The 14,599-nt window shown below is 35.4% G+C and overlaps 1 protein-coding gene across 1 annotated transcript; it reads left to right on the top strand.

Annotated features, from left to right (window-relative positions):
• Window positions 1-9,040: 9,040 nt before the first annotated feature.
• On the top strand, window positions 9,041-10,354 carry LOC141690404 (uncharacterized). Its single transcript, XM_074495209.1, has 3 exons — window positions 9,041-9,199; window positions 9,267-9,361; window positions 9,640-10,354. The coding sequence occupies exons 1-3, from the start codon at window positions 9,041-9,043 to the stop codon at window positions 10,352-10,354; spliced, it is 969 nt and encodes a 322-aa protein (XP_074351310.1).
• The last annotated feature ends 4,245 nt before the right edge of the window (window positions 10,355-14,599 follow it).

Raw genomic sequence — 14,599 nt, 5'->3', positions numbered from 1 at the left:
GACATCACAAGTATGTATCAATACTTATTCTCATCTTATTCCATTCGTTACAAGCTTCTATCTACCCTTCGTTTCACCCAAATCCGACTTAGGTATTGAAAGTTACGATAAAAACCGTCAAATAATATTCACATAAGCCGATTAGCAGATAGTAGGTAAGATATTCTATAAAAATAATTTTTCAAAGAAAAGTTGGGGTTAAAATGATTTTCCAGGTATTTAATACGATTTTTGAACATTTTTCGGAGTTAAAATGGGTCAACAAACCATTTCATAAATAAATAAAAAGGTTCAAGTACCTGAATCTGACTTTAAAATCATTTACTAATAATTATCGATCCTTGAAAATAATTTAAAATAATATTTTAAAACTCGAAACTATTTTTCGGAATTTTTTAAATCAAAAGAAATAATAAAATCTAATTAAATAATTAATTTAAATTAATTAATAACTATTTAAATTAAATAATCAATTAATATTTAAATTAAATGACCAATTAAATAATTAATCATTAACTGAAATTAATTTATTAAATAATTCAGATTTATTTTTGAATTAATAAATTCAGAATAAGAATAAACATAATGAATTTTGGAATTTTAAATAATTAAAATTAATTTTTTGAAAATAAACTAAAATGAAATGTAATTTTTGAAAACTCCAAGGACAGAAACGTGATTTTTGTAAAATAGGGGGTGAAATGGTAATTTTACCATCCCCCTTCTTCTCCACCACGTCGGCCGGAACTCCATGACTGCCGCCATGGAGCTATTTCGGCGGCCAGCAAACACACCTAAAAATGCATAAGAATCACGGGAACTATTATTTGATGACCCAGGAGCCCAATTCTGCTAACAATCCGTGCAAACATTCGACGTATCATCCGGAAAATCGAATACTTACCCTCTGTTATTCAAACTTATACCATCCATTTCCTTTTTATACGATCTATTCATTGTTATAAACCAAATAAACTAATAAACCTTGAATAAAAAATGCCCAAATTCAATTAAGAACATTCATACCCTTATAACCCTAACTTTAATAATTCGAGAATCAAACTCGGTTTTCTTTATGTCATTGAACTCCAAATTTAACATATAATAGACCAAAATGATCAGAATAAAATTATCTACAAGATGTAATCATCAAATCACACAAAAAATATCAAAATTAAAAATTTATATTTTAATCATAATTTAATTCGAATTTAAATAAAAAAGTAGGAAAATACCTTTGATTTCTGCAGTGAAACAAGTTGTAGAATTTGAAAGTACTTTTCACAAGCTTCGATTCGGTTACTCACACGCTTGATTTCAATTTCGATAACACCTTCCTTTTTGGGTTTGATTTTGAAGAATACAACGAATATTAGGGTTTTTTCTGTAAATTATATAATTTAACTGTTTGCTTATGGTAATCTGTGTAGAATAAAATACGGTAAGGGTGTCTCCCAGCTGATCTCCTTGATACTTTTCATTAAACTGCATTCTATTTAAGGTACGAATTTTTCACCTAAAAATTATTTCTGAAGTCTTGTCTATTGACATGGTCAAATAGTCTCTCTCGTTTATTTGTTTGGTGTCCACAGTTTTCTTAGTTTTATTGTCATTTTGTCTTTCACAATTTTCAATGGCGTCGATAAATAATATAACACAAACTATGAATAATATCATTCTTGAGGATGAGGAGGAAGGATGGATTGGCTTAGAGGACATTGGGGGACAGGAGCAGTTAAAGCAGTCTCAGAGTTTCGATGCAAAGTTATGTTTAGTGGGTCGTTTTATCGCTGAAGGTCCAATTGATTTCCCTGCTATGCAACAAACGTTAGCAGCACTATGGAAGCCTGGTAAGGGAGTTTCATCAGAGAGTTGGATGTTAATCTGTTTTTGCTTCAGTTTTATCATGAGATAGATATAAAAAGGGTGATTGATGGGAGTCCATGGACGTTTAATAGGAAGGCCTTAATTATTAGTCGTATGCAGAATGGGGAAAATCGACGATATGTAAAGTTAAATGCACTGGATCTGTGGGTTCAAATATATGATTTGCAGCCAGGTTTTATGTCAGAGAGAGTTGTCAAAGAGGTGGGGAATTATATTGGTACGTATGTGGAATCCTGCCGAAAGAATTTTAATGGAGTATGGAAGGAATATATGAGGGTGAGGGTTACGATTGATTTGTCAAAGCCTCTAAAACGTCATATGAAAGTGCGTAAAGCTGGGGAGGAGTGGTTCTGGATTAATTTTAAGTACGAAAATGTTCCAACTTTTTGTTTTATATGTGGCTTATTGGGGCATTCGGATCGATACTGTGGTCGTTTGTTCGATACTCCTGAAAGTGAGATCACTAAACCATATGGAATCTGGATGAAAGCACCATTTAGGAAACAAACTAAATTAATCGGTGAAAGGTGGTTGCGTACCGGAGAAGAAGAAGATTATCGGAATTCGTATGAAGGCGGTGATAGGACGCAGAAAGGAGTTGTTACAGGTAGCGTGAATCAAGGATACGATAATGGTGGTCAGTATTCTCAGGAGAAAAATAAGGGTGTAGAAGATCGTGGGAGGGAAGGGAATTTTCGGAATCAGTTTGTTAGCGCGAAATATGGCAATTTGAATGAGGATACGGCTATAGATAAGGGATGTCCCAATAAAAAAGGAATAGCTATTGTGGAAAATAAAAAAAGGAGAACGGATGATGGGCTGGGTCAGGAAGGCATATTGGGCTTGAATACAGACCTGGGAGTAGACACAAATGAGGATGAAGTAATATATATGGAAAATATTGGGAACATAAATGCAAAAGAGACTGAAGTTTCAAAAAACGGAAAAGAGGCGGGCTCCGAGAATGGAGTTCGCCTATCATTATGAGTCTAATAAGTTAGAATTGTCGTGGGCTTGGGACCTTGCGGAAGGTTCAATTCCTTAAGGAAATGATTTTCCAAAAGAAACCCAACTTTGTGTTCTTGTGTGAAATCTTATGTAAGAAAGATAGTGTAGAGAAGATTAAGAATTCGATAGGCTTTGATGGTGTATTACGGTGGAAGCTCAGGGCCATTGTAATATCCGGGATATATCGTGTAATTATTTTGCTATTAAATAATTAATATGTGTTCAGTATTCATTATGTGAATTAATTGTTAAGTGTTATCTGTGTTTGGATATTTAAAAATAATATTAATTGAGTATTTTAATTTTTATATGCCCAAAATAAAATATAGATAATTGTCATATCTTCCTAATCATTTTTATGTTGATTTATGAATTTATAAGAATTATATGAAATTTATAAAATCTTTTTCCGAGTATTTAAAATCTATTTTATAAAAACGGGAACCAACCGACATCATCTGTTGTTACGTTTTTGGAACCCGAAACTCTTCCGAGAACTCCTTCCTAACCTAATTGTAATATTCCGAGCATATTCCATGTTTTGACTTTTTCGATCCGCTGTACGGTTTGTTCTGTGCAGGTCCCGGCGCAACATTTTCGATACAATATTCATTTCGGTAAATCAATAAAACCCGTATTTTCGATAAACGGGAGCTTTTTATTAAACTATCCCAATTATCACCTCGTAGTACGTGTAACCAGGCGCTGAGACCAAGACCGCAGTACAAATTGTACTGATTTGGATAATTATCCCGAAAACCGATACCGTTTGGATCAGTTTTTATAAATAAACGTACCGTTTTATATCCGGAATGATCCAACGGGATACTAATTTTCCGTAATTATAAATAGCCTTTTTCCGTATTTTATTTTGTATCAAAATCATTTGCAAACAGATAATTATATAATTTTCTGAGAAAACCCATAATTTCATAAACTGTTCTAAGAATCAAACAGCAAAACGAAGGCATTACCGATCTCTGTTTTCAAAGCTTGAGTACTTAATCCAAAGGTTTTGAAGTGTTCTACCAGATTCTGAGCTTCGTTTTACTGCAGAAATCAAGGATATTTTTCTATATTTTTATTTATTTTCGAATTAATTTTATTAAAAATATGAATTTTTGTTCGGATGATTGTTTGTATGATTTGATGATTGCATGTTGTAGAGCTTGTTTTCCTGATGATTTTGATATATTATACGTCTGATTGGAGTTCAATAACATGTTCAAATTTGAGTTTGATTTTCGAATTTTAAAATTAGGGTTTATAACCCGTATGAATGTTCTTAATTGAAATTTGGGGATTTCTTATTCCGGAATAGATAGATGTCGTGGTATAGTGGGTTGTGTTCTCTATGAAATTTGCAATCCAGTCGTACAAGTTTCATGAATCAACGAGGTCTGTAGAAGAGGGAGTTAGGTTTTAAAGTTTTCGTCGAACTCGCCGGAAACCGACGAGTTTCTTGATCATTTTCCGGCTAACTCCGGGATGATTGGAATGAATTGATGGTATGGTTGTGTTCCTTGTGAAGTATAGATTAAATTTGGAGTTTGTGGTGGTGGGAGGAGGCCAGAGTTGAGTTCTCCGGCGAACCGGACTGTTTTCCGGTGAAAGGCTGGAAAATTGCAGTTTAGTACCCCAACTTTTGAAAACGATGAAGTTCAGTCCCTGAACTTTCCAGAGTTTGCAAAAGTTGGATTCCTGTTTTAAAAATATTTAAAAATTCGTTTTAATTTCTGAAAATACCAAAAATTATTATTTTAATTCCGAAATTTATTTTTAATTCGAAAATAAATCTGAATTAATTAGTTAATTAATTTCAGTTAATTTTTAATTGATTAATTGGTCAATTAATTCGAAAATTAATTGATTAATTGATTTAATTAATTATTAATTGATTTTAATTAATTATTTAATTAGATTTAATTATTTAAAAATGATTTAAAAATTCCGAAAAATAGTTTCGAGCTTTAAAATATTATTTTAAATTATTTCCAAGGCTCGATAATTATTATAAAATTGTTTCGAAGCCAGAATTGGCCAACCGAACCCTGTTTATTACCCCGAAATTGATCCAATGACCCGTTTTAATTCCGAAAAATATTTTAAAAATCATTTCAAATACCTGGAAGCCTATTTATGACCCGAAACTTCTTTATAAATGATATATCATTGATTATGTGACGTATTATGTGTTATATGTGACTTGTTGGTTGACTGTCGGTCTGTGTATTCGATGTTCACATGTTTATTGCATAACTTTCAATCCGTTAATCAGATTTGGGTGAAACGAAGGGTAGATAGAAGTATGTGTTGAATAGAATCGTATGAGTTGATTATTGATAGATGCTTATGATATGTGAGCAGAAGAGGCAAGGCGTAGGAAAGGGAAACAGGTAGTTGAGGAGTAAGACGGTTGGGATTGGAAATGAGTGCAGTGTAGTAAACAAATATCAGGCAAGTGTTCTGACCTTTCTCGAGATATTATCGTGATTGATATTCCTGTTTTATATTGCAAGTGCTTGGAAGCACTAAACCCTAAACCTTGATTCTAGTTATCGATCTTGAGCCGTAACCTGATTCTTTCTAGACCATTGATTGTTGTATACCCAATCACGAACCTCAAATATATGATACTACTCCACAAATACATACAAACTAAATACTATACACTGAATCGAGTTACCTACATACTCAAACCATTGTACTTTATGCTTTGAAAGACCAAATCCTTGAAACCCTGAAACATTGATTCATTATTATCCAATTCTTTCATTACCTAGCATCCAAACTTTGAAAATGCTCTTTTGATCCTTATGCAGATTAAAACCATTTCATTATGGAACATCAAATGTTGTTAATGATTCTGGTTATTGTTTATTATTGTTTATTCTGTTATTATGGTAGAATTGGATTGTTTTTATAAAATTGTGGACCAAATTTGTGGTCAGACCATATAATGGTGAAGTTAGGCCAATGTGTGCCTTGGATCCAGTAGTTAGAGCAGTGCTGTGTGCTTTGCTCGGGGTTAGTGCGTGACTGATCAGCAGCCTAACCTTGGTTTTTAAAATGAAAATATAATATCCAATTCTGAATCATAATCCATTGTACATTTGATATCATAACCATATTTACCTGATGATCATTATTCTCAGTTTTGTCATTGTAACTTGCTGAGCTAGTTAGCTCATTTGTGCGATGTTGTTTATATTCTTTCCAGTTAAAAAGGAACCAGTTGATAGCGAGGAACCCCATTCCAGCGCGAGAGCTAGGGTTCAGGTTGAGGAAGCTGAGCTAGTAGGCTTCTTTTGGGATAAATTACGTTTGTAAAAGTTTGTAATAATGTTTAATACTCAGTTTCGAGTTTGAATAGATGGGATTTGAATGGTTTGTAATATAAGTAGATGTGTTTGGCTTGTATGCATACTTTAACCTGTTGCTGTCCGTGGTAGTTGGTAAGTAGGGTCACTGCATATTATTATTATCTTTATTATTGTTATAAGCAGGTTGTAAATAAGGTGTGTGTGTGGACCCCAAACTTCTGACCCGGGTTTGGAGGGTGCCACAGCCATAGTGGTGGTATTGCTTTTCTTTGGCATAATAAGGAGGAGATGTAACTGAATTCATTTAGCAAAAATCATATTAACATTAACATATTAATGCAGGGGTGGCAACTTTTCAGAGTTATGGGTATATATGGGGAGCCAGATAGAGCTAAAAGGAGGGAGACGTGGAACTTGATTCGGTCTTTAGCTAGTCAGTCTATTCTTCCTTGGTGTTTGATAGGGGACATGAACAATATTTTAAGTCAAGAAAAAATTAAAGATGGACGATTATATCCAAGTTGGTTACTGCAAGGCTTCCAAGAGGTCATTGAAGGGTGCGAATTGACTGATATGAATATGGGAGGATACCTTTTTACATGGGAAAGAGGGCATGGGTCTGCTAATTGGGTGGAAATTAGACTAGACAGAGCTTTGATCTCAAGAAACTTTATGAATCATTATAAGGATGCGAGATTAACAAACCTGGAAGTCACGACCTCAGATCATTGTCCTATTTTGTTTGAACCTTTTATTCAGGTTCATTCGGTTTCAGTTAAAAGGTTTAGATTTGATTACGCTTGGATTCGAGAACCTATGTGCAGGAAGTTGGTGGAAGATTCATGGAGTTTATATCAGGGGCAATCTCTCCAAATTAAAATATCTAAATGCTCAGATGTGCTTCAGGAGTGGGGTAAGAATGTTACTGGCAGTTTCAAGAGGCGTATTAGTCATATTAAAAAGATTTTGAAAATTTTGAAGGGGCGTAGGGATCCAGAATCTGTTAGAAAGTACCATGAAGAGTTAAAGAACTTGTCAGAAGTTTATATTCAGCAAGAAGTTTTTTGGAAACAACGGTCGAAGCAACTGTGGATTAGGGAAGGTGATAGCAATAGCAAATATTTTCATGCAACGGCTAAGACCAGAAGGAAAGTTAATCATATCAGTAGGCTGCATAACAGTGAGGGGCCGGTTGTGGAATGGGATTCAGGGCTGCAAGATACTATGGTAGAGTATTTTGAAGATTTATTCAAGTCCTCAGATACATCGTGGGAAGAAGTGATTAATTGTATGACTTTGAAGATAACAGGTTTTCAAAATGAGGAAATGCTTCGACCTGTAGATGATGAAGAGGTGAGACATGCATTTTTTCATATGCATCTAGAGAAGTCTCCAGGTCCGGACGGTATGAGTCCAACTTTTTACCAAAAATTTTGGAATATTGTGAGGAACGACATCATTCAACTGGTGAGAAATTTCTTTTTAACTTGCAGTTTTGATGAGCACTTAACAGATACTAATATTGTGCTTATTCTAAAAAAGAAAAGTCTGGGTTATATGACTGACCTTAGACCCATTTCGTTGTGTAATATGGTTTACAAGAAAGTGTCTAAAGTGCTGGCTAACAGACTTAAGGGAGTGATGGATAAGGCTATTTCAGAATCTCAGAGTGCTTTTGTTCCAGGTCGTTTAATTACGGATAATATCATGATCTCCTATGAGGTGATGCATTACATGAAAAGGAAAAAAAAGGGAAAACTGGTTGGATGGCCCTTAAGTTAGATATGAGCAAATCATATGATCGAGTAGAATGGGGATTTTTAAGAGCAGCCTTGACGAAGTTGGGATTTGTAGGTAGATTAGTGAATTTGTTTATGGCATGTGTTACCTCTGCAAGGTACAAAATTAGTCATGCTGGCAGGGAGTTTGGTGATATCATTCCACAGAGGGGTCTTCGGTAGGGAGATCCTCTGTCTTCCTATTTATTCTTGGTGTGTACTGAAGGATTTACTTCTATTATTCGAGATTATGAAAGAAGGGGGTTGATTAAAGGGATTCAAGTAGCAAGAGGGGCTCCGTCGTTATCACATATGTTTTTTGCAGATGATAGTTACATTTACTGTCAAGCTAATGAAGCTTCTGCTAATCACATTGTGGACATGCTATCTAAGTTTGAAACAGCCTCAGGTCAAAAGATTAATCGAGAAAAATCTTCGATTTTCTTTAGCAGAAATACAAAGTCGGAGGTGAAGGAAAAAGTTTGTGAAGTACTGAACTTTCATGAAGTGAACGATAATACTCATTATCTGGGTTTGCCAAACATTTTAGGGAGAAAGAAGTCTGTTATTTTGGGATACTTGAAAGATCGGTTGCAGAACGGGATTCAAGGATGGGATAAAAAGTATTTATCAAAGGGCGGGAAGGAGATTTTATTGAAGACAGTGGCTCAAGCTCTTCCTAATTACGCTATGAGCATTTTTTTATTGCCATTGGAGCTTTGTAGAGATATGGAGAAGATCATGTGTAGGTTTTGGTGGAAGAGTTCGTCTGAGAAGAATAAGGGGATTCACTGGATGAGTTGGGAGCGTATGTGTAAGAGTAAGGGTAGTGGTGGTCTTGGGTTTCGCAATTTACACGACTTTAACGTAGCTCGGTTGGGAAAACAGGGATGGAGGCTGATTATGAACCCTCAGAGTTTGGTGAGTCGAGTTTTTCAAGCAAGGTACTATCCTAATGGTACTTTTTTATCTAATGGGTTGGGAAACAGCCCGAGTTTTATTTGACGTAGTGTGTTGGAGGCTCAAGTTTTGTTGAAAAGAGGGATGTATCGTAGAGTGGGAGATGGTTCTAGGGTGAGTATCAAGTTAGATCCCTGGTTGCCTAATGAAGAGGATCCATATGTTTATTCGACTAGCGAGTCTATAGAAGGTCAAATGGTTTCTTTTTTAATGGTTCCAGGTCAAAGACGTTGGGACGAAGAGGTAGTCACAGACATTTTTGACACCAGAGATGCTAATCTGATTATGAGTATCCCTTTGCAATCTACAGGAGTGGATTCTTGGTACTGGTGTAAGGAGAGAATGGGAAATTATACAGTTAAGAGTGCGTACTTGCTGTTACAGGATATTAAAGGAGGTTATTAGGTGAGTTACAATTCGGGGTTCTGGAGAAAGTTATGGAATCTTAAAATTCCATCGAAGGTCAAGCATTTTCTCTGGAGGGCGATAACAGGCTGCTTGCCAACAAAAGACCAACTAAGGGTTAAGAAGGTATCTGTTAATGCTTTCTGTCCAGTGTGCAACTTAGAGGAGGAAAGTGTATGTCATTCTTTTATCAGCTGCTCGTTTGCAAAGTCATGTTGGGATAATTTAGGCATCAGGTTCACAGTAGATGTCTTTTATTCATTTTTTGAATGGATTAGTTCAGTTTTTAAAGTCTGCAGAGGTAAAGATTTACAACTAGTGGCTATGTTGTGTTGGTCTCTGTGGAAAGGAAGGAATGCTTTGGTGTGGAATAATAAGGGCATGGTGGTTTCTGAGATAGTAGAGTCAGCAGTTTCAATCCTTAGTCAATGGCATAGTGCTCAAGACAAGTTTTTTGATCCATCTCTTGGTTTTATGACTCATATTGATGGTGATGAGCACTGGTGTGTTCCAAATGATAATATGATTAAGGTCAATACGGATGCTGCTATCTTTGATAACTCTCAGTGCTTTAGTTTTTCTGTTGTGGCTCGTGATCATGAGGGCGGGTTAATAGAGGCAATTTCCAGGTGTGAGGGAGGGCAGCTGGCTTCAAAAGTGGTGGAAGCATTAGGTATTAAGGAAGCACTAAGCTGGATAAAGAGGAAGAGTTGGATGGAGGTAGTGGTTGAGACAGACTGCCTCGTGTGTGTCCAGGCTATTCGCAGTGGTTCTGTCATGCTGTCTTATTTTGGAAGGGTGATTGCTCAATGCAAACAATTACTAGAAGAGTTAAAAGATAGAAATGTGTCTTTAAAGTTTGTCAAACGGTCTGCAAACAAGGTGGCTAACTATTTAGCGAGGCATACTTGTGTTATTTCTGATCGTGTATGGAGAGTGGATAATATCCATTCGGAGTTTATTGATGTATTGTCGAATGATTTGAAGTATTAATAAAATTTTATTTCTGTGGCAAAAAAAAAATACGGTAAGGGCTATTTATACTTATGGAATATTGGTACCCCATTGGATCATATCGGATATAAAAATAGATTACTTAGCCGCTAAGTAATAATAAAATCGATCCAATTTAGTACCAGTTTTAGGATAATTATCAAAACTGGGTTTTTTGTTTTACAACCTACGAGAAGATAATGTAATATTTTAATCAAAATATCTCGTTCCTCGAGAATACGGGTTTTTTATTGATTTACCGAAATGAATATTGTATCAAAATTTTTGCGCCGGGAGCTGCACGAGTAAAACTATACTCCAGATAAAAAAAGTCAAAACACGGAAAATTCTCGGAATAATCAAATTTGGTTAGGAAGGAGTTTTCCCGAGACTTCCGGGTTGTAAAAACGTAAAAGCGGTTGAACTTGGACAATTCCCGGTTATACAAATTAGTTTATAATTACCTGAAAAATATTTTATTAACTCTATAAATCCTTTATAAAATCATATAATAACATATAAATTAATAGAAAAATATCCAAATTATCTATACTTTATTTTGAACATATAAAAATTAAAATACTCAAATTTTATCACCTATAAAGATCCAAACATCAATACCAATTATCAAATAATTCACCAAAATTCATATAATAATCATATAATAATTATTTATTGACAAAAATAATTTCAAGATATATCCAGGGTATTATATCCTTACCCCGTTAAAAGGATTCTGTCCCCAGAATATCCTAAGTAAACAAATTAGGGTACTTTTCTCGCATATCATTTCTAGTTCCCAGGTTAATTTTTTAACCTTTGGGTTTCTCCACAATACTCTTACTAAATTTACAACTTTATTTCTTAACACTTTTTCTCTCTTCTCTAGAATCTCTATCAAATTCTCAACATACGACAAATCTGCCTGAAGTTCTATCGGCTCATATTCTATCACATGCCTAGAATCTGGAGTGTACTTCTTAAGCATTGACACATGAAAAACATTATGAAAATGTTCCATATGCGGGGGTAACACCATTTCGTATGCTACCTTGCCGACTCGTTTCGGAATTTCAAAAGGTCCAACGTATCTAGGACTCAGCTTCCCTTTCTTTCCAAATCTAGACAATCCTTTCCACGGTGAGACATTCAACAAGATTATATCACAGTCTTCGAATTACATATCCTTCCTGGATTGATCAGCATATTTCCTTTAATGATTCTGCACTACAATTAAGCTTTTCTTAATAACCTCGAAAACTTCTTTTGTTTGTTGTACTAACTTGGGTCCAAGTATCTTACGTTCTCCTACTTTATCCCAATATACTGGTGATCGACATTTGCGTCCATAAAGAGCTTCGTAGGGAGGCATTCCGATACTGGCGTGATAGCTATTGTTGTAAGCAAATTCTACTAAGGGCAAATGCTCGTCCCAACTTCTTTTGAAATCAATTGCACAAACACGTAACATGTCTTCAATTATATTGACGGTTTTTTCACTTTGGCCATCAGTCTGTGGATGATAAGTTGTACTCATGTTCAATTTGGTTCCCAAACATTCTTGAAAACTTCTCTAAAATCTTGAACTGAATCGTGGATCTCGGTTAGATAAAATAGGTACAGGGTCTCCATGACGAACTACTATCTCTTTTAAATACATGTGAACCAATTTATCCAGTGAAAATCTTTCATTAATAGGCAGAAAATGAGCTGAATTAGTTAGTATTTCCAGTATAACCCAAATGGAGTCATGGTTGGCTTTCCCCTTGGTAAACCGACTATGAAATCAATAACAATGTGCTCCCACTTCCACTCTGGAATCTCTAACGGTTAAAATAGTCCACTTGGTCTCTGATGCTCCGCCTTAACTCTTTGACACGTGTAACATTTTCTAACCCATTCCGCAATCTCTCTTTTCCTGTCTGGCCACCAATAATTTTCCTTTAAATCTCTGTACATTTTGGTACTTCCTGGATGGATTGAATACTTTGAATTATGAGCTTCCTGCAGAATTTCATTCTTCAATTTCGTCACTGATGGAATCGAAATCCTGGAAGAAAATCTGAGAATACCTTGCTCGTCTTTTTAAGTGCATAACTCTTCTCCCACCAAACAATTGATATCCTGATCCATTACTTCTTGACGCTTCTTTATATTCTCTAACAACTCTGAGTGAAAGGTCATACTATACATCTTTGCTTCATTAGGCTTGCAAATTCTGACCTCCAATTCTAACTTCTGAAATCCTTATATAACTCCTCTAGTACTGTTAACACATTCAATCTTTCCTTTCTACTTAATGTGTCTGCCAGTACATTTGCTTTTCCTGGATGATAGTTGATAGTGCAATCATAGTCCTTGATCAACTCCAACCATCTTCGCTGTCTCATATTAAGTTCCTTTTGAGTGAATATATACTTTAAACTCTTGTGATCCGTGTAAATCTCACATCTTTCTCCATATAGATAATGTCTCCAAATCTTCAAGGCGAATACTATTGCTGCTAGTTCCAAGTCATGAGTAAGATACTTCTGTTCATGAGGTTTCAATTGTCTAGACACATATACAATAACTTTATCGTGCTGCATCAAAACATAACCTAATCCCTTATGCGAAGCATCACTATAGATTACAAAATTTCCTTGATCATATGGAAGTGACAATACAGGTGCCGTGATTAATCTCTTCTTCAATTCCTGGAAACTTTCTTCACACTTCTCGTTCCATATAAACTTCTCATTTTTTCTGGTAAGCTTTGTCAAAGGTGTCGCTAGTTTCGAGAAATCTTGAACAAATCTTTAATAATATCCTGCCAATCCAAAAAAACTTCTCACTTCTATTGGTATTTTTGGCCTTTCGCAATTTATAATAGCTTCAATCTTCGTTGGGTCGACTTTGATCCCTTTATTACTTACTATGTACCCTAAAAATTGAACTTCCTATAAGAAAAACTCATACTTTGAAAACTTGGCATACAACTTTTCCTTTGTCAAAATTGCCAAAGTTATCCTTAGATGCTCCGCATGGTCTTTCGTTGACATCGGGTATATCAAAATATCATCTACAAACAAAATGACAAACTTGTCCAAATATTCCTTGAAAATTCTATTCATCAAATCCATAAGTGTTGTTTGGGCATTGGTCAATCCAAAAGACATCACTAAGAATTCATAATGACCGTACCTTGTACTGAAAGCTGTCTTTGGTATGTCTTCAGATTTAATCTTCAGTTGGTGATACCCGGATCTCAGGTCAATCTTAGAAAAATACTTTGCCCCTTTCAGCTGATCAAATAAATCGTTGATTAAAGGTAATGGATACTTATTTTTGATAGTAAGCTTGTTGAGTTCTCGATAGTCAACACATTGTGTCATGCTTCCGTCCTTCTTCCTAATAAATAGTACTGGTGCATCCCATGGGGACACACTGGGTCTAATCACTCCTTTTTCTAACAACTCTTACAATTGCTTTGCTAGTTCCTTCATTTCAACCGGCGCCATTTTGTAGAAGGCCTTGGATACTGGTTCCGTTCCAGGTGCTAAGTCGATTGCGAACTCAATTTCCCTATCTAGAGGAAGTCCTGGTAACTCATTTAGAAATACGTCTGGAAATTAATTGACCACTGGACTATTTTCGAGTTTTTCCGGCTCTTGATTTCTATCTGTCACAGAAGCAATGAAATGCTCGCATCCTTGTCGCAGTAAGTTCTTAGCTTGAATCATCGTTCAGAACTTTTTTGCTCGCCTTTGACCTTTAAACGTCACCACTTTCTCGTCCGGTGTCTTTAAACTTACCTTCGTGTTACGATAGTCTATCTAAGCATCGTGCTTAGATAGCCGGTCCATTCCTAAAATAATGTCAAATTCTCCTAACTTAAATGGTATCAAGTCAGTACAAAACTTATTGCCAGAAATATCAATCTCACAGTCCGTACACACTTGGTTAACAGATACACGCTCTCGATTTGCTAATTCTACAGTCATAATCTCATTTCACAATTCAACTGGACAATTCAACTTATCAACAAAATCTTGAGAAATAAATGATCGAGTTGCTCCCGAATCTACTAGCACTTTAGCACATAAAGAATTCGCAGTAAGTGTACATGCCACAACATCAGTGTCCAGGATAGCATCCTTCACAATCATGTTATACACCCCAGCTCTGGGAGGTTCAGCTACTATTGGAGTAGATCCCATGATTCTCAGCGCATTATTAACTGGAACTGGTGTTTTAAAATCCCTT

This window comes from Apium graveolens, chromosome 10 (genome assembly GCF_009905375.1).
Source record: "Apium graveolens cultivar Ventura chromosome 10, ASM990537v1, whole genome shotgun sequence".
NCBI classification, from domain to species: Eukaryota; Viridiplantae; Streptophyta; class Magnoliopsida; order Apiales; family Apiaceae; genus Apium; species Apium graveolens.
Note: the sequence above shows the minus strand (reverse complement) of the source record. Positions and strands in the feature narration are given on the sequence as shown.

Excerpts from the sequence above, each read along its gene's own strand:
- LOC141690404 (XM_074495209.1), top strand. The coding sequence starts at position 9,041 with ATGTATCGTAGAGTGGGAGATGGTTCTAGGGTGAGTATCAAGTTAGAT. Across the intron at positions 9,200-9,266 it reads AAAGACGTTGGGACGAAGAG|GAGTGGATTCTTGGTACTGG; the intron begins GTAGTCACAGAC and ends TGCAATCTACAG. Across the intron at positions 9,362-9,639 it reads ATATTAAAGGAGGTTATTAG|TTCAGTTTTTAAAGTCTGCA; the intron begins GTGAGTTACAAT and ends TGAATGGATTAG.